This window comes from Orbicella faveolata, unplaced genomic scaffold (genome assembly GCF_042242905.1).
Source record: "Orbicella faveolata isolate gen_17 unplaced genomic scaffold, um_ofav_v1 contig_2, whole genome shotgun sequence".
Taxonomy (NCBI): domain Eukaryota; kingdom Metazoa; phylum Cnidaria; class Anthozoa; order Scleractinia; family Merulinidae; genus Orbicella; species Orbicella faveolata.
Genome location: NW_028301547.1, coordinates 17,083,151 through 17,100,777, shown reverse-complemented (window position 1 = coordinate 17,100,777; position 17,627 = coordinate 17,083,151). Strand labels below are relative to the sequence as shown.

The following is a 17,627-nucleotide window of genomic DNA, read 5'->3' as shown; positions in this document are numbered from 1 at the left end:
AACTTATTCGCAACAATTTCAGAAACATTGTAACGCTTTTTAATAAGAGTCACATATAATCCAGTATGAATTGCGAGCGGTCTCTTACAACCCTACCCCGAGAGCTTGCTCGCAGGCTTCTCTGGTAACTCCACGCTGAAGGAGCCCCCAGCGGTTATTCCAATATTAACCTGGAGGGCAGATTTTGGATTACAAAAGACGTGTGAATACCAGGGACAATATTATTATATTCTGCACAAAAACCTTGAGTATCCTTTAGCACTTTTTTCACTAAAAATGACACGACATTTCTTTGGACTAGTTGTTCAGTTCAGGGTCATATGCGCGTATTTTAGACACAGGCGAACCATTGTTTGACGTGTCTTTCATTAATTATGCCTTTTCTCTGCCTCGTTGTTCACTCTTATTAAAAGTGCTCGTTATACCCCGCGGTTGTAGATCGGCCCTGCCAAGCTGTAGAACAGCAGTAAGCTGCCTGTCCATTGCAAACTTCCCATCGCTATAGTTTGAACTATCTTGACTTTCTCAGAGCAAGTTACAATCGTGCACGACATGTATACTGCGGGTAGTAGGGGTACTCCGCAACAGGACTTGTTCTTCTTGCACGCTGAATTGAAATATCCACAGAAACTCCCGGAGATAGTGAAATTTCTCGTCGGGCATAGCAGTTGCTATGGTCCTTGTATACAAGCCTAACTTACTAGAGCAGTATTCAACCTTTAATCACTAAGGCAATCAACGTTTGCCAGGAAAAAATGTCTTTGGACAGCCACTCATCTCAAAGCTCGATAGTTAGAAGCATCGCGTCATATATAAAAAGGATACAAGTGCTGTCTATTTTTGTATTAATGCATAGGTCTGTGTTGCTTCTGCAACATCGCCCAAGCGCTTTGAGGGTATTGTAGTTCAGTGTTCTCTCTACCGACTGTTTTACCTGCTGACACGATTTTAGAGCTGAATTTGCCTTAATTTTACGAGAACAAGTGATGGCAGCTCTGTGGTATTTCTTTATCAGTATTCTACAAGTTCTTGCACAACTGTGGCCACAACACAGCAAGGCTTGGCTTATGGACGGCTTTGTTTGGATTCTACATCTCGCGATTGTCGGTGGTAGGTGCAAGCATAATGGACCTATTACTGTTGTGTTGAACTTATATTTATGTAAAAACACGGACGCCTTTTATTTCAGTCTTTACCCAACGCCGCTGCAACATATAAAATGAGGTGCCACACTCAACAGGAAATTAATAAACACGACTTGTTTGGCCATACATTCAGTGTAGAACTTTACCGATGCGCTTTATTTCAACCGAGTCGCTTTTCAACTATAAAGTTCTTTTTTTAGTTCAATACGTAATTGTTAATTCAATTATACATTCAAGGGCAAGTCACGAGTTACAATCTTGCCTTGCGCGATCAAGTCAGAGTTTAACGATTTTGAGAACCACCGACCGAAAGTTTAGTAGGGTCAGGAAATATATTACTGTAACATGTCTCAGTGTCTCAACTAACTTGATGGTTTAAAATAGCACCTCAATGGCAACGCGGAAGCGACAGAACTCAAGTTATCCTAACACGACTAATTCTACAGTGAAAATGCAGATTTATTGGCTTAAATAGTCGCCCTTATTGACCGTGTTGTGTTACAGTATTAAGATTTGGACGCAAAGCTCGTTAATGTATTGACTATCATCATCATCACCATCATGAGTTGAAGCAGTATGCGCAGATTTCTTCGCCTTGATTTCTTCACTTTGCACTCTTCTATGGCTCACTGTAATTAACTATGCTGCAACGATAACGATTCTCACGATAATTTATTCCGAGACTGCATTGAAAATAACTGTAGCCTTTAATCTCCGTCTGATCTTAATGAAAGAAAGTGAAGTTTAAAAAAAGAATTTACTAGACAGTAATCAGGCGGTTTTTACCGGAAAGTGTCTCCTCAGTCTCTAAATCCTAAGCCGGTGTCGCGAAGTTTTTAGTGGTATTAAGTTAAGTAGGGATCAAACTGAAAACTAATCCTGGCAACATTTCTTCGTTGTCACAAAGACATCAGACACGTAATTTAATGTGGTTATAAATCCTAAGCTTTCAAAAAAGACTTAAGCTGGTGTTTATTTCGCCTCTATAATCCGTTCAACTCCACGTTTGTGATCTTCACAAGTGACCTTATGCATTTTAATGTTTTAGCTTCTTAGCAACACGTTAGCGGTACAGAGAATTTACAAAATGAAAACTCTTCTTCGTTTTCCATTTTAAAAACTTATCGTGGAGGAAGACACTTCATATGATATTTTGCACCGCATGTTTTGGGCATTGTTGGTGTATACAAAAAAAAAATCAAGGATTTTAGAATTTGCAAAAAAACTGTGCCCCATCGATGAAAGGAAAACATTTCTGTGACACGTTTGTCGAAGGAAAGTCCTCAGTAAAATTCTAACGTAGTCTGCCTCTGGGCAGGGAAGAACAAAATTTGTTTATTTATCATTTGTGCCTATCGACGTTCGAGTTCTGTTTTGTTCGCTGTGTCGAATATCTTTTCGCAAGAAGGTGGGAACGACGCGCTCGGTCAAATGGATCTTGCAACAGTATGGCGGTAGGGCGGCAGTAACAAAATTACGATCCGTATTGTCATTCAGTTGTTCTTTAACAGGAGAGCATTCTTACTAACGAGGACAAACCTTTTGTGTATTACCTGTAGCTCGTCTAAGTTGCTAGAAAAGCACAAAACTTAATGCACAAGTATCGCTATATGGAAGGTCACCAAAAGATCAGTAAAGGGGTTGCGAGACGCTGTTGCATGGGTCGGAAAGCCGAGAGGAATTGTGTCTTTGTGCGTCATGCTAAATTCAACTACAACCCGGGTTTGGTGTTATTAGGACGAATGATGGCCATAAGGGTGAATTCTTTTTAGTTTCTCAGCGTGCCGTACAATAACTGTAGCGAATCCCTTGCGTGTTTTTTCTCGCCACATCCTGGTGGTTCTGCCTGGTACCTGCTGTGGTCGCGCCGTATTATTGTGTTTTTAAAACCAATTTGAGTTTTATCTTTATCTGATCAGTCTCATGATGATTCCTTCTTCGTAAGTAACGTTCATGTAGGCGAGCTCAGTAAATGGATTTAACATTCAAAGAACGCTTTCCTTCCATGCGAGTAAGGGTGATAGGCATTGTGTTAGCTAGAACAGAAAGAGATGGTCAAGAATACTGAAATTTTGATCGCTTTCGCTCGAAAGTTCGCAATTTGCCAGTCGCGATGTTTCTCACCGATTTTATCACGAAGGATTAACAAAACACTCATTGATCGTAATATTTGCTTCAGATTAAAACTCTTTATTGTAAATTAATGATATCGTGCTTCGGGTATTGTCAGTGAACTGTTGTCGTTGAGATAAATGTAAAATAAATGTTCCTAAATTTTATACTATTGTAACAAGCGTGGAACAACTTTTTAGCTGAATGGTCTTGGAGTGAAGGCTTTCACTTGCAATTCTGCGCTATTTTCTATTGCGTAGGTTCTTTAAGTTCTAGTAATAGTATAATTTATCAAGGTCGTACTTGATTTTAATCGCTTTCCTTACTGGAGTCATTTCCCTGTTTTATCAGTAAAGCCGCAGAGTTGACTTGAAGTTATTTTAATTCCTTACTGTCTTACCTCTTACATTAAAACGCAAAAGAATAGTCAAAACGGGTTATAAAATCACCCGCATCATCTATCTACGATTCGCGCATTTTCTTGTTGTAAGCCTCAGCGCCCACGAAAAGCCTAACACGTCAAAATGAAGATTCTTCCCCGATCGGTTTTCTCTTTACCTAGGCAACTATACCGCCGAGAATACTGATTAACTTTCAAATATTCGCCTTTTACACAAAAGAGCCGTAAGGGTTCTCCCTGTATACCGTGAAATGAAATTGGTCCGCTATTGTCCTAGCAGTGGGAGGCCTTATTACTTCTTGTTTCCCTCCTCGCTGGAGGTTTATTGACGAAACGAGAGTTTAGTGCGTGGAACATGTTGGGGTCGTGTGCTTATTTTCATTAGCTCACTCTGAAAGCGCGTTGGAAGGACAATGATAACAATCCGGCTTTTTCCCGATTATTTTAGAAGGCAATTCTAGCCTGGTGGTGTCGTTAATATGTTCAGATAATGGGAAACCGGTTAAAGACTTTTCCCACCATGTGTCTCCAACGCTCAAATTGTATTATAGCACTCTTAATTTTCACAAGCAAAACGATTAATCATTACAATGTGTATAGACGAACCTTGCAAGAAAAGACCTTCTTTTACTGCAAACATCAATGGCTAATACTTTTGTGGGATATTCTGTGACCACCCACAGCTAAGCTAGTATCACTTCCAATTACCCACACTGCCCAGTGGCATCTAAGAAACAGAATAAAAAAATGTAGGCTTATGAAGCAATACAATGGCAACTTGGCTAAACAAAAATGGCTAAATTCTGAAAAGGTCCATTGTTAAGGTAAGGCGGTTTACATGACAAAAGCGAACGTTTTATTTGCTTTGTTCTGTGTGCTCCACTGAACGATAGCTAGTATGACGAGCCAAAGGACGTGAGAAAAACTCCTCAGAGAGTGCTAATTATTTCGCACTCCCTTGAGCATGGCTCCACAGCATAAGCCATTTCAAAGCCAAGAAAATATTCCTTAAAAATAATTCTTCTGGATAAGAGAGTGGGCAGTGATAACGCCACAAAGTAAGGTGCTCACACCTGGAGTGAGCAGAAGTTCATATTGCAAGAACCCAATACTTACAGCAAACGAGCAATTAATTCAATGAATTCGGCTGTCAAGTTTTCAAACCGCGTTTAACTCTGTGGGAGTCAAGAAAAGTTTCCTTTTTCTGCGTTGATTTAAAATCACGCTTTCCTCTAATAATTGTTTCGTTGCATGCTCATTTTAGTTCTCGTTGGAATCGGAATATGTGATGAGTCTTTTATTTCTTTTAGTGTAGTTGTTATCACCTAACCAGCTCTGCTTTTATGCGGTCAAGAATAGAAATTCAATTAGCCTTGTTAAGAAGTTGATCAGTATCCATTTCATTTGCAATTTTCTCTGGTGTGAATATGCGTTTGCGGGTCGTATTCATCTTCGAGCCAAATTGTCGCGAGAGAGAAAATTTATAACTTCGTCACAAATTAAAACTTTTCATTTAAACTTAAATTAAAACGTTTCATACAAGGGTTGTTTTTGTTTTCATAGTATCATTTTTTTTTCTTATTTTAATTCAAGCTGGGCATAGAAGGCCTTTAGAATTTATCATTTAATCATGTTGCGAAAGTAAACAAGGAAAGGAAAATGCGATGTGTTAAAGTTTAAGTGTCTTTTCAATCCTTTAAATCGCACATTCACTCTTCACGTTTTCGTGATGTTGGATATAAAATAGAGGCTATTTAATCAGTCTTAAAAGAAAAAGACAGCTGAAACGTAGAAATATCGAAGCTTTGGAGCTAGTGGTAAAATAATAAATTATGTGATGGCGAGAAGACATTGACGACAATGATTTAAATTTAAATTTTTCCTTTAACACCCACACACAATTCCCGCTTATTTACCATGCGGTTGCTGTAACAACACCTCAACTTTCTTTGCAAGAATTTCTCTGAATGTTTCATGAATGATGAATAAACTTGTCGATGGAAAACATCGGTGGTTTGTTTTTCTACGGAACCTTAAGTTTACGTTGCAACGATTAAGGAAAAAAGGAAACACTGATTTATTTCGTGTAAAATCATTTTTGTCAAGTCAGCGAGAAGGACAAGGAATCATTTTGAACGTCATTTAAAAAAACTGGAATGATTTGTACTCAACTCCGAGATTGCAATTTACATTTAAATTCACAGATCAATCTCTAGTCACTTCGACTGCCTCCGTATTTTCTAACATTGTTTACCGGCCTTTCAATGCTGACTTTTCACGAGTTTGATTCGCGCTAAAAGTTGCCAATAATTTTCAGATCGATTAGCGTTTTAATTTAAAACTCATTAAGTAATACAAGGTCGCGTTCAGCAATAGCATGCTTAATGAATTTTCGACTAAAGTCGTCTCGCTAAGTCAAAACCTAATAAATCCTATCTCCGCCCTGGATTATAAGTTATTTTTTGTTCGATCCCCTTTCACGACTTGTCGAAGAGGAGACGCTTTTTGTCTAAATCATTTCCTTTGTAAAAAGTAGTAAGTCACGTTTAAAACACCTGGAACTTAAATGAAACGATTTTATCTTCAGTATTCTATCAGCACATTTTTTTTTTCTTGCGCACATAAAACCTTGCTTCGCACAACGAAGGAGAGATTCGCACCGACGAGAAGATCAGTCTTTTTAGTGTATTGTATTTGTTCTCAATCATAATTCAGTTCAGAGTAACAAAAGCTTTCATTTGGATTCACAAAGGCGGAGGCTAAAAAAGGAGAATTAACGCAAACAAGCTATTTTAGAGTCATTGGGCACAGACCGCAACCCTCTGGTCTTTCAGCGGACTCAGAATTTCACAAATGCAAACGATCAGCGATAATATCTGGGCATTGAAATGTCCACGTTGAGCAGAGAAATTATGATGATTCAAATTTGTCTCACGAGAAAATGGTGATTTTTGTAAGCGAATACAAAAAAGATGATTTTATAACTCGCCTATTGGGGTGACTTAGGAAATAAACACATGCGTTCACAAAGGCTCGAACAAAAGCAGTTCAATTTACTTTTTAACCAAACAAAAACTGCGGTAGGATACATTCTTACTCTTGGACTTCTTCCTCGGTTACGGGTCGCATCAGTCATGTCTACGTGAAAACTGAAGGAAAGTGTCATAGCTCGCTAAAGCACAGACTCGTCCTGTATATACAATTGTGGGCATTGCACAGTAACTGACACTGTGAAGGACTGTTGCCCCGAATGCTAATATAATATGATATTTGTGTACCGACATATTTGTTGTATGTTGTGCTATTTGCCGCAGATCGAATAAAAACAAGAAAAGGGATATTTCAAATGGTAAAATGCTCAATCAAGAAGAAAAATTGAAAGGGTCGAAGCTATCTTCTGAGGTCATTCTTTTGTAACATGACTGAATAGGACCTGACTAAGTTGCTCACTTCTGGATCCCTCTAGTTGCTTTTTAATTATCGAATCCACAGGCCATAGTTACAAACACCGCCTTAAAAGTCCGCACCATGTTGTAACAGGCAGGTCAATTTCTAGTTGAGGATTTCCTTAGCAGTCCAATATATTTTTTTTGTCGTTTTCTTTAAATAACCAGATAGATCGTTTATTTCAGCTGTTCTCGTTGTACTAGCTTGATACGTGAACTTTTAACCTCGCGTTTTCCCCCTTTTTTAGGTAGACATTAATCAAGAGTGTGTAAACAATATGAATGGAGCTAAAAAAAACTTCAGCTATTAACATGACAATGAAAGAGATATTGCTGCGAAGGTGACGCAATTTCATAGAAGGAAAGGAACCAATTGGCGGTGACAATGCGTAGAGTGAACGCATATGTAATGAGTGCACCTGCAGAACAATTGATATCTTGCTTTAATTTACAAACGTCTAACAAACCGATACAGCGTCAGTAAATAGTGCCTCCAAACAGCATAAATAGCGTGTGACTTCTGCAGCACGGACTTAAATCTTATTGGGCACATTGTCGTAGACTAGAGTTCGGAGGACGCCTCTTTCAAATTTCTCTGGACATCTTTTACACCTATTTGCCTCCCACTCGGACCTTTCTTTAAAGTTCCTCGACATTTTCGTTCATTTTTAGACTGATAGATGGGAATGGCTGGTAAAACGAAGCTAAATGAGCAACACCTGGTTAACTTATCGAGTGATGCTCGTGCCGTCGTCCGGAAGGAAGATCAAGTCCCAGCTGGAAGTTCTCTTCTAAATTTTATGAACTTGGCCTCTGGAAATGTAAAAACCGCCTTGGAAAAGCCAGCCAATTTCAAAAGGAACATTAATCACCGAAGATATCTACAAAAACAGCTGAGGAACTATTCCAAGCGGAAGAACGACATAATCCCCAAGAAACCAAAAGACGTTCTTAAACGTAAAGCTCACACCTCAGCCGGTGACAAACACGGCATGTCGAGGAATTCCTCAAAACAAGAAGGGAGTTCCAAAAGATCTGAACGGACTGCAGAAGCTGTCAACTTTGAGAAACCTTCGCTGCGGGAAAGAAACCTCCCCCCGTCATTCTGGCAAGAGCCGGTGATTCAAGACGGCATGGAGACCTACATGTACTCGTTGTATCCGGTGCACGCCAGGACCGGGGAATCGGAAGACCCTTACAACCCCGCTTTCGAAACTTTCTTCGAAGGATGGAACGAATGTGTGACACGAGAAATTCCCGCCGAAGAACTGTCGCAAAGTGGATCTGTGCCCTCTGTTTCATCGGAAGAAGCTATTTGCGACGATTTCCTGACAGGGGAAGAACTTACGCGAAGTATTGACATTAAAGATCTGTATGTGCCTGAACTTTATATCACGGACAGAAGCCCTCACGAGCCATCTCAGGGCGAAAGCCTTTATCTGGCGCCCATTTCGCCCACACAGTATGTACTAACTCCTACATCCTGCGCGGATCAAGCTTACTTCAATTTTTCTTTTGATCACGACGCATCAGGTTTACCGCCTTTTGCCATGGCTTTTCTAAGCCCGGGCTCCTTAACACCCTATTAGTTTTATACTCGTGTTCACTATTACTACTTAAGCTACTAAAGACAAGTTCTATAAAGGAAATAAGACCAGTTTAGTTCACCCTAGACAAAGACGAGAGCGATGTTTTGAAGCTGTAAAGATTTTTTAAATTCATCATGCAGCTTCCCTTTGAATTTTGCTCTGTAAAAGGTGATTACTAGAAGGAAAGGTATTAGTTCAAACCCAATAACTGTACCTTAGAACGCAGAATTGAACAATTTTTAAGAGACTTGCACAAAAAGTGACATTTGAATGAGAATTGAAATTAGCTGAGTTGAAAAGCCGGGGAAAATATGCTGTATGGAAATTAATGTCATCCACGTACACTCTGTGTTATAAAATTTCAGAGCAACAATAAATGACTCTGTAAAAACACTAACGCTTCTAAAAGGGTGAGTTTTATGTCTTGCTATATGCATATCATACTCTCTAGGTATTCTAGACGATGAAAATTTGATGAAACCAAGTTAGAATTTTTTTATTCTTGCTTTTTAAGTCAAAATAATGGCTGAGTTTACATATTATCTGAATAATCAAATGGTAACAGCCAGTTGAGCGATTTTCCATGGTCATTTTGGGTTCGTTTAGTTGATATCGATAAAGTTCCTGTTAATCTTAAACAGTAAGAGTGCGTCTATACCATTTACTACCGTCTATCTCTCAGTCTCCTTACCCAATTCGGCGACTTCGCTAAAAAATGATTGTTAAGCTCGGCTATTTTTGGAACAATATCGTAGGAAGTATGAGGAAATTCAAATTAGGAAAAATGATAATGTTTCTTGTTTCAACGGAAAGAAAATGGGCGATGTTTTTCCTTCCTGTGCTGTGAGAACTGTCAGGGCATTCGGGCTGAACTGAAACCTCACGGCATAGCTCATTATACAGGTGTTTAATTGTTCTCAACTCCTCCCAGTACGTAAGAAGACCACATTTTGAGTCATGAGAAAAATATCTTAGTTTTGTTTTCTTCTGGACTAAATAAACGTAGTTGCCTTGAAGTCGAAGGTGCGAGCTATAATTGACAGTACATTTTCTTTGGCATACAGAAGTTGGTGGACTGTTTTATACATTTCGTCCAATTATTGCTCCACTGTGTGCACTATGCAAAGCTAAAAGGGGCCTTATAATGTCCATCCCACGCATTAAGACTTAATTCGTCATTGGAAAAATCTTTCAAACAGTGTGCCTGTTTTCTAATGGAAAGGTTTTGTTTCGTCAATATTGAGGGATTACCGTTTGCAGCCCACTCTTGTTCATCCTCGCCGGTAATTTGTTTATGATCACGGAACGTCTTCCGCTATACATTAGTGCAACAGGGAAATTTAAACATGTCATAGGTTTTATTGTGTCATATATGTATCTTTAGATTTTCTATTGCATAAAGCTGCGCAAATACGGTATGACATTATTGACTTGATATTAGGTATTTCTACCAATAGCACGCAACACTACGTGGTGTTTTTTGTTTTATTTTTTTCATACTAAGCGACGAACGTCACTGGCTTCGTGCTACGCGAAATCACTGACCATTGAAGGGACGTTTAATCCACAAAATACAGAATGAATGAGATTTATTGTGGCAGTATAAGCGGTAAATATCGATAAAACGCGGTGAATGAAAACATCAGCATCTCTTCAAACTTAAAAAAAAAATACATGATTTTGCCTAGTACGCATGCGTTGCTGTAAAACGCATGCGTGTCAGTGTTGGATCATCTCTCTCGAAAGAGAAGAAAGCTCTGCTGTCACTCTTTGTCATGAGTTAAATTGGTTCGGAAATGAAGTTTACTTCAGCAAAGCATAGACTACCTGGGTAAAATAGATTAAGACTGCGCACAAACGCGAGAGGAAATCCAAAGCACGAAAGGCAATCAAGCTTCAGGTAACAAAGTTATTTATTATAAACAACAATTCAAGCAACATTAAAACTCGTTACTTATCACCATTCATTCCACTTAATGTTACTTCTAAGAGTTTGGTGGTGTATCATATGATGACAAGACCCCAAGCTATATTTCACGTGATGCACATGCTCACCATCCGTTGGACTTTACCTCAGCTCGCTCATTACACGTGCAACTACGCATGCAAATAAGAACATTTTCTTTTGAAAATTACACAATTAGAGCGATTTAGAAGCCCTTTAAATTAAATACTGAAACAACGTGCTTTAGGAAAGGTGTCGGTTTTCACTCAAAACCTGTTGTTGCCTCAGCACCGATCGATGAATTTATTGTATTTTTTTAATGGATCTTGTCCAGTCTCAAATCAAGAAGTAGTTGATTTTTTAGTAGTTCAAATGTTACACGCTATCTATCATTCCTATTGGAAATTGAAGTATTTAGGCAAACTTATAGTCTAATAAAAAGAACGAATACTGCGAAGTGTTCTCATCTGGCGCTAATAAATGATAATTTTTTACCATGTACTTGAACTAAGGGTTTGTTATTCGAAGCTAAGATGTGAAAAAAAAGTGAAGAAAAGACAGATTATGCTTTCTTCGCTACTGTTGTCTGCCTCTGTTTGGCCATAAAGAGGCGATAAAGAGACCATCTTGGTCAAAAACTATTGAACTGTAAAGAATTGAACACTGCAGAGACCGGTAATGACACTCGCGTTCTTTCTTCTCTTTGTGCCCAATGTTAACATAGCAACGGCAGTGTCAAAATGCTTTTCTTATAGCCTCCTTCGCGATCTTGCTTTGAACTCAGTGTAGATGCAGCCAGAATTCCCCCTATAGTTGCTATGTTTAAAAAAACTATGACTCGGAATTCATTACCCCTAGCTTGAGGAACTATTCTGTCTTAAAATAGTGTTATAAAGCTGTTTATAAAGAAATTGATTCATTTTTTTTTCTCGGTCTTAGGGTCGAAAGATAAACGTAGATGATGTGTACTCTTGCATTAGGTACGCCATTAATAACCAATTCTATTATGTTCTTTCACCCACTGTCATCTCAAACAGCTAAGGGATTAAATGATTATACTTGGTTTTATTATGCTTATAGAAGAGTAAAACCTCGAAGCTAAGAAAAACGGATCTAGTTCTAAAACGCTAATGGCGGTTTCACCATGTAGGACACTGTGCCGGTTACCTGTAGAAGATTTCTAGTCACGCAATAGCTTTCTTTCGAAGCCAACAGCGCCGAATGCGAGAATGTTGTACGTTTCCTTCCAAAAAGCTCGAGTTTCTTATGAAGTTGCTTGACCCATTGCTGAGCGCTAGTTAAAAAAGCAACAAAAGAAAACGTGCTTGAAGATCTTTCCATGCATGGGCGATGAATGAAGCACAAAAGTACCTGTTATACAGACACCGAAATGTGCTCGCCTCAACGTGGCGTCTGTAAAAGAGTAAAATAAAAAAAAACCTGCTTGCACTTTAGCTTCTGTTTGCTAACAGAAAGAGGACACTGCGAAAAGAGTGAAACCACGTTGTTTTTACACAGACAAAAGGGTACATTTAAATTGTTGCTCAAACAATGTTTATTTTACTTTCAAGTAAAACTAGGACTACAGACTTGGTTTAAGAACCATTAGACCAATACTTATAGACGTGTATTCAACAACGTTTTTATTTTTCGAGATGATTGTCTCCGAGAAAAAGGTTAAAAACGATGTCACAGGTACACGTGCCTTTCTTATCAGCGTGTTTTCCATTTTTCACCGTCTACTGTCTCTTTTCTGCCGTCCATACTAAACACTTGAGGCCAACAGTAAACTCACAAATATTGTGATTCAGTAATATCGGGTACACATTTTCCGCTCCACTGTTCACCTCAATTAATAATCTACTTCTAACTGGATGTCTTTAATTACTAAATTACTTTAAATTGGATTGTTTTTTTTTTTTTTTTCTTGTAAGACAAAGTAAACACTTGCATATAAGACAGGGTCAGTCTCTTTTTTAAAACAATACTACAAAGCAAGAAGTCCTCTAGCCTTAAATCCTTATCAGCTCCATTATCAATTCGGGCGTGTTTTTGTAAAGACAATTTAGACTTCCCCCGCAACAACACGTTGGTGGACAGTTTAGCTATGACAAGCTACAAGTGAGCCTGTTTTGGCACTGATAGCTACGCCTACAACTCTATACGAGCAGAGAATGAAATTTCGCGTTGGCTGGGAATTCTGACCGGGGAAGTAATACAGCAGGATTGTTTTGACGGGTTATATTGTTCAGCTGTCAGATAAACTGATAAACTGGAATAGCAATAACACGCCTAATTTATTCACAGAGTGCGAGGTGAACCATGTGTGAGAAGGGGCTACCGTACTTTATTCATAGCTCGGACGCCTGGTTTTGATATCCAAATCAGCAGGAGATTAAGGCTACTCCATTTAGTTATCAATACTGACAGTTATTATACCGCTATATTACCTATAGTCTGACTCTCGAAAGAAAGCATTTAACCATTTAGTGATTCATTGGTTCTCTCAATTACCATGCAAACTCGCCAATTTAGGTATCGTGTGTATCAAAGTTGAAACATACTAACTTACCAACTGAATAATAGTTAATAAATGAGTGAAAAAGAGAAATAAGTAAATAAGGTATCAACTACGCATCCCAAAATTTTGAAAAAAATTGATAACTTCAGCAATAAAACTATGTTCTATTGTGTTATTGATTTATAATTTTTTAATTCTCAGCGAGCACAGCGTGATAGTTGATATGTATGATGAGTATGGAAAAATTAGGAAGGCTGCGGAGTTCCGCCCTTTATACGAGGGGTCTCTACACTTAAGGACTTAAGCTCCGGTTGCAAACGCGTACGTATTGTCTACGTACCTCTAAATGAATAACCAGTTTCTATTCAAATTCCGTTTGCTGTCTTAAACTAAGATAATGAAGCTCGCTCATTGTTTTGCTGATTATTGTTTTATTTTTTTTTTTTTGGTGAGATAGCATTGATAAAATCATATAAATATCAGTGTTAATGGTCTTGATAATAGAAGGCAAGTCAAGAATTTAAAGAAAAAGACAAAACTTTTAAGTTTCAAAGACAAGTTTCGACAGAACCTACTGCCATCTTCAGTTAATTAATGTACAAAGCGCTGTTAGTTGAATTTATAATAAGTAGAAAAATGCTAATCGTGACAACAAAATGAAGCAACGCGTGAAAGTGTGAGAATTTCAGTAAAGAGTTACAAAGCATGGACCTAACGCTCCACGTCCCGCATTATCCCCGGGACCCGGAGCACGATAGATTCTGTTCTTAAGACTCTTTACATTGTTAAATTTAATTAGATTTTTAGAAGTGAGTTCTTGAAAACAGGGAAAATTACTCAAAACTTCACTGGTAAATTGTTCTCCTGCCATGAGTTTCGTTCTATGTAGTGAAACAAAGACAATCTTTTGCCTGTTGTGAAAGAAGGACAATCTTTTTCCTTGACAATTAACGTTGAACATTGTGACCGCAACAAAACCACCAGTGAGTTTTCAGTTCTATAAACAATCACAAACACTGTTCCCTTTGTTAAACACCGTTTGATTGTCACTAAGTCTATGAAACAGTTTTCCTTGTTCTGTTTGAAACCGTTAGTTGTATGGTCGTCTTTCACCCATCACGTTTTTATATCGTGATTCTTGAACTTCCCTCACTCAGAGCAAGACTTGGGTGGTCATTTATGATAGCAAAGAGAATAAAATTTCGCGGATGCTGGCAAATTGATAGTCTGCTGTAGGTTTCGTTCTATGCAATGAGACAATGGCCTACCTTTAACACAGTTGATAATTGTTGACCACAATGACAATAAAACCACCGAAGTGTCTCTTCAGTGCTATTAATAATCGCGAGATCACTGTTCTCGTAGTAAAACTCCGTTTGTTGGCCACTTAACACCATGTTACAGACTTCGTGACGACGCCTGCAAAACGGTTTTTTTGTTTATGTTATTTAAAACTATTAGTTTTATCACCCAGTACATTTTGTATTTCACAAATGAATTTGATTGAGCTCCTCACATAAGAGTCCATATAATGAAGACGGATCGACACCTAACTATTCGTCCTTAGGGTACTTTTCGCAAATGCCCAAACAGACCTCTTTAAATACATGTTGCGGTGTTTGTGGGTGTATCAGGACACGCTCTGTTGTCCTTTGTTTGTTTTGAATTCATTTTACAAAAATCCTTTGTTTTTATCGTCCCTTAATCGTTTTTCTTTTCGACACTCCGGCGACGGATGAAGTGCTCTTTCTTTCCGCAATACCGCGTGTCATTACCTGTTACCATGTGCTCAGCATAAGGGTTTTGTACAGTGTCTTTTTTTAAGCTTTCTTGTGCCTCAAATTTGCATTCTGGACAATTTTACGAGGTTAGGAGGTGGGTAACCGACGACGCTGAACTAGTTTGGCGACCTCTTACAGTAATTGGGATCGTTTGTTTGTTTTGTTTTGTTTTGTTCTTAGTAGGAAACCCGTTATCACTTTTAGGGATTTGGTTTTGGTTCATCTATGCCGAATGTTGTGTCTTTGTTGTCCCTTTTTACAGCTGGGTAATTAATTTTTGTTTTTATACAAAGTACCGAAATTCAGTGAATAAATCAAGTTTTGACAAATTCTTGAAAGAGATTCACAAGTACCAGTTTGCTATGCAAGAGAGTGGTTCTATTTCACAGAAATAAGTAATGACACATGCTTCTCACCCGAGAAAACAAAATCCTAGTTCTTACGGTAAAAAGAACTGGGAAATGTTTCTCCAAGTTTTTCACTGGTTATTGAATGTCTTTGTCACAAACGTTATTGTTGGTACGCGTATTATACGTTAACAGAAGAAAATAAAGCGTTTTAAAGGCTCAGTGAGGCACAGCAGGGGTGCGTTTAAACTTCATTTAGCTCTTGTTTAGAGACAACACGCCTTACATACCTAATTTTATTCTTAACGAGAATGGTTCATTAGTATGATCTAATTTATTCTTTTTAAACCTGTTCAGCACATTACGACGGAAAACGCTTTTAAAAGGACTCAAAGACCATAAGCGCCACCATACCTCAGGAAGCTGCTCTCTGCTGGTGCCAGTAATTGTCCGCTAATATAGATGGTAAACAAAAGGCTAAGGCCCAGTTCAGACGCCGAACTTTTCATGAGCCGAACTTAATTCGAATTTGGACCGACCCAAATTATCAAAAGTACACCTGTTGATTGAGACGTCGAACTTAATTCGCCGAACTTTATTTAGTTTAAACCAAAACACATCGAAATGTCAGCGATTTTCAGGCAAAGTAAAAACTGCTTGTAAAATACGTTATAATAAGTTATGCATTAGGTTCGGCTCATGAAAAGTTCGACGTCTGAATCAAAGCCGTTCCAAAGCCGAAATTCCCGGCTGAGCTAGGCGGGAAGAACGGCTGGGCCATTCCAAATTCAATTAGCCGTTCTTAACTGATTCAGAAGCCGAACTTTTCATGTACTTAATTCAATATATTTGGTTCGGCTCATGAAACGTTCGGCGTCTGAACTGGGCCTAAATTATTATTGTTCATTTCTTTTTGGGTAATCTTTCTAGGCGTGGATTTAATGAGCTGGCACAACAATATTGTTCTTTACAAAGTTTTTACAAGTGCGGAAGTCTGACGACAGTGGTAAAACTTCTTCCTTTTCTCTTACAATACTTTATCGTCTTCTTCTGGTACGCTGAAAACTACCACAATTAGCCACATGGCAAACTAACGCCCCATTTACACAAGTCCCTTTAAATCACTTCTGTAGACTAGAAACTGTCTCTCTTCGTATTTCTTCACACTGTACATCATTTGCTGAACACAATCAGGCAACACTGAACAATAATGATAATGAAGAGATGAATACTGACGGGTTACATTGTCATTATATTTCCAAGCAGGGACAGATGGCACTGGACAACTAAGAGATATTCCGTGACCACAGACGCATCGCTAAACTCTTGAACTGACAAGAAAAGCAGTAAAATCGACGAACATAATTCAGTTAAGAAAACTTACACTTCGAACACCAGAATCAAACTGGAGAATTAAAATATTTTATAAGAGAATGAACAGACTTGTGTTCTCTTCCCAAAGACTACTCGTGCCGCTACAAGTTTTGAGTGCTATCAACGCGAGATTAACTTGAAGAGTTGATTGTCTCCTCTTCAATACTAAGGGACTATTCCGTGCGATTCGTCCCTGCAACTAGTCCCCTGAAGAGTTTACACGAAGGGACTGGTCGCAGGGACTTGTCCCACGAACAGTTCACACGAAGCGTTTTGAGGAACAAGTCTCAGGGACTTGTCCTAAAAATTCAAACTGGTTTGAATTTCTGGGACTAGTCGCAAGGAGCAAAGTTGGTCCCTGCGACTAGATTTTGAAGCAGAGACTGCCGGTTCACACGACGGAACTTGTCCCCGCGACTTGTTGCAGGGGCTAGTCCTCTTTAAGAGTTTTATCACTGACAGGGTAACGAGACTACCCTCCTCGGAGACCTAGGGGAAGATAGCCGGGTCAGGAGGCAGTGAATAGAAACGGGCGAAAGCGATGCAAACTTGTAAACTTTTGTTTGTTTTGTTTTCGCACGTTTGGCAGTTGCTCTTGTCCCGCTTATTCTGCTCCTGGGTCTCTGAAAAAACGAGATTACCGAGCGATCAAAAATTTTTAGGATTGTGTTTTAAGGGTTAAAAGGCCTAATTTTAGTTAAAACTATTTTATCGTGGTTCAGTTAATATCTATCCTTTTCGCGCCATAGTGTCGTACTGGGTGCGGGTGTGAATCATCTGGCTTCCTACATCTTAAGTTTTTCAAGCAACTTGTTTTTGTTTGCCCAGAGCCATAACTTTCCAAGAAAATATCACAAAATTATCCAAGCTGGATATTCCGTAAAAAATTGATTCATCCTGCGGAAATGAGTGAATACAAATACTTTTTACTGGCGACTTTACTGGTGCTCTCGATCAAACAATAATT

General features: G+C 38.7%; 1 protein-coding gene and 1 long non-coding RNA gene across 7 annotated transcripts; one reads left to right on the top strand and one right to left on the bottom strand.

Annotated features, from left to right (window-relative positions):
* The first annotated feature begins 713 nt into the window (after nt 1-713).
* LOC110061660 (uncharacterized) lies at nt 714-16,720 on the top strand. 6 transcript variants are annotated; one of them, XM_089289977.1, is made up of 5 exons: nt 758-1,110; nt 7,776-10,592; nt 11,577-11,617; nt 16,217-16,292; nt 16,550-16,720. In XM_089289977.1, the coding sequence occupies exon 2, from the start codon at nt 7,784-7,786 to the stop codon at nt 8,690-8,692; it is 909 nt and encodes a 302-aa protein (XP_089146103.1). In that variant the 5' UTR covers nt 758-1,110; nt 7,776-7,783; the 3' UTR covers nt 8,693-10,592; nt 11,577-11,617; nt 16,217-16,292; nt 16,550-16,720. The 6 variants fall into 6 exon arrangements, 3 of the variants coding, with proteins under 3 accessions (XP_089146103.1, XP_089146102.1, XP_089146105.1); XR_016207319.1 differs by lacking the exons at nt 7,776-10,592; nt 11,577-11,617 and having other exon boundaries at nt 714-1,110; XR_016207320.1 differs by lacking the exons at nt 758-1,110; nt 7,776-10,592; nt 11,577-11,617 and adding an exon at nt 1,120-2,599.
* LOC149112197 (uncharacterized) lies at nt 3,622-4,923 on the bottom strand. Its single transcript, XR_016207322.1, has 2 exons — nt 4,774-4,923; nt 3,622-4,384 (listed from the first exon to the last, which is right to left on the bottom strand). It is a non-coding gene; the product is annotated as an uncharacterized LOC149112197 (long non-coding RNA).
* Nucleotides 16,721-17,627: the final 907 nt, after the last annotated feature.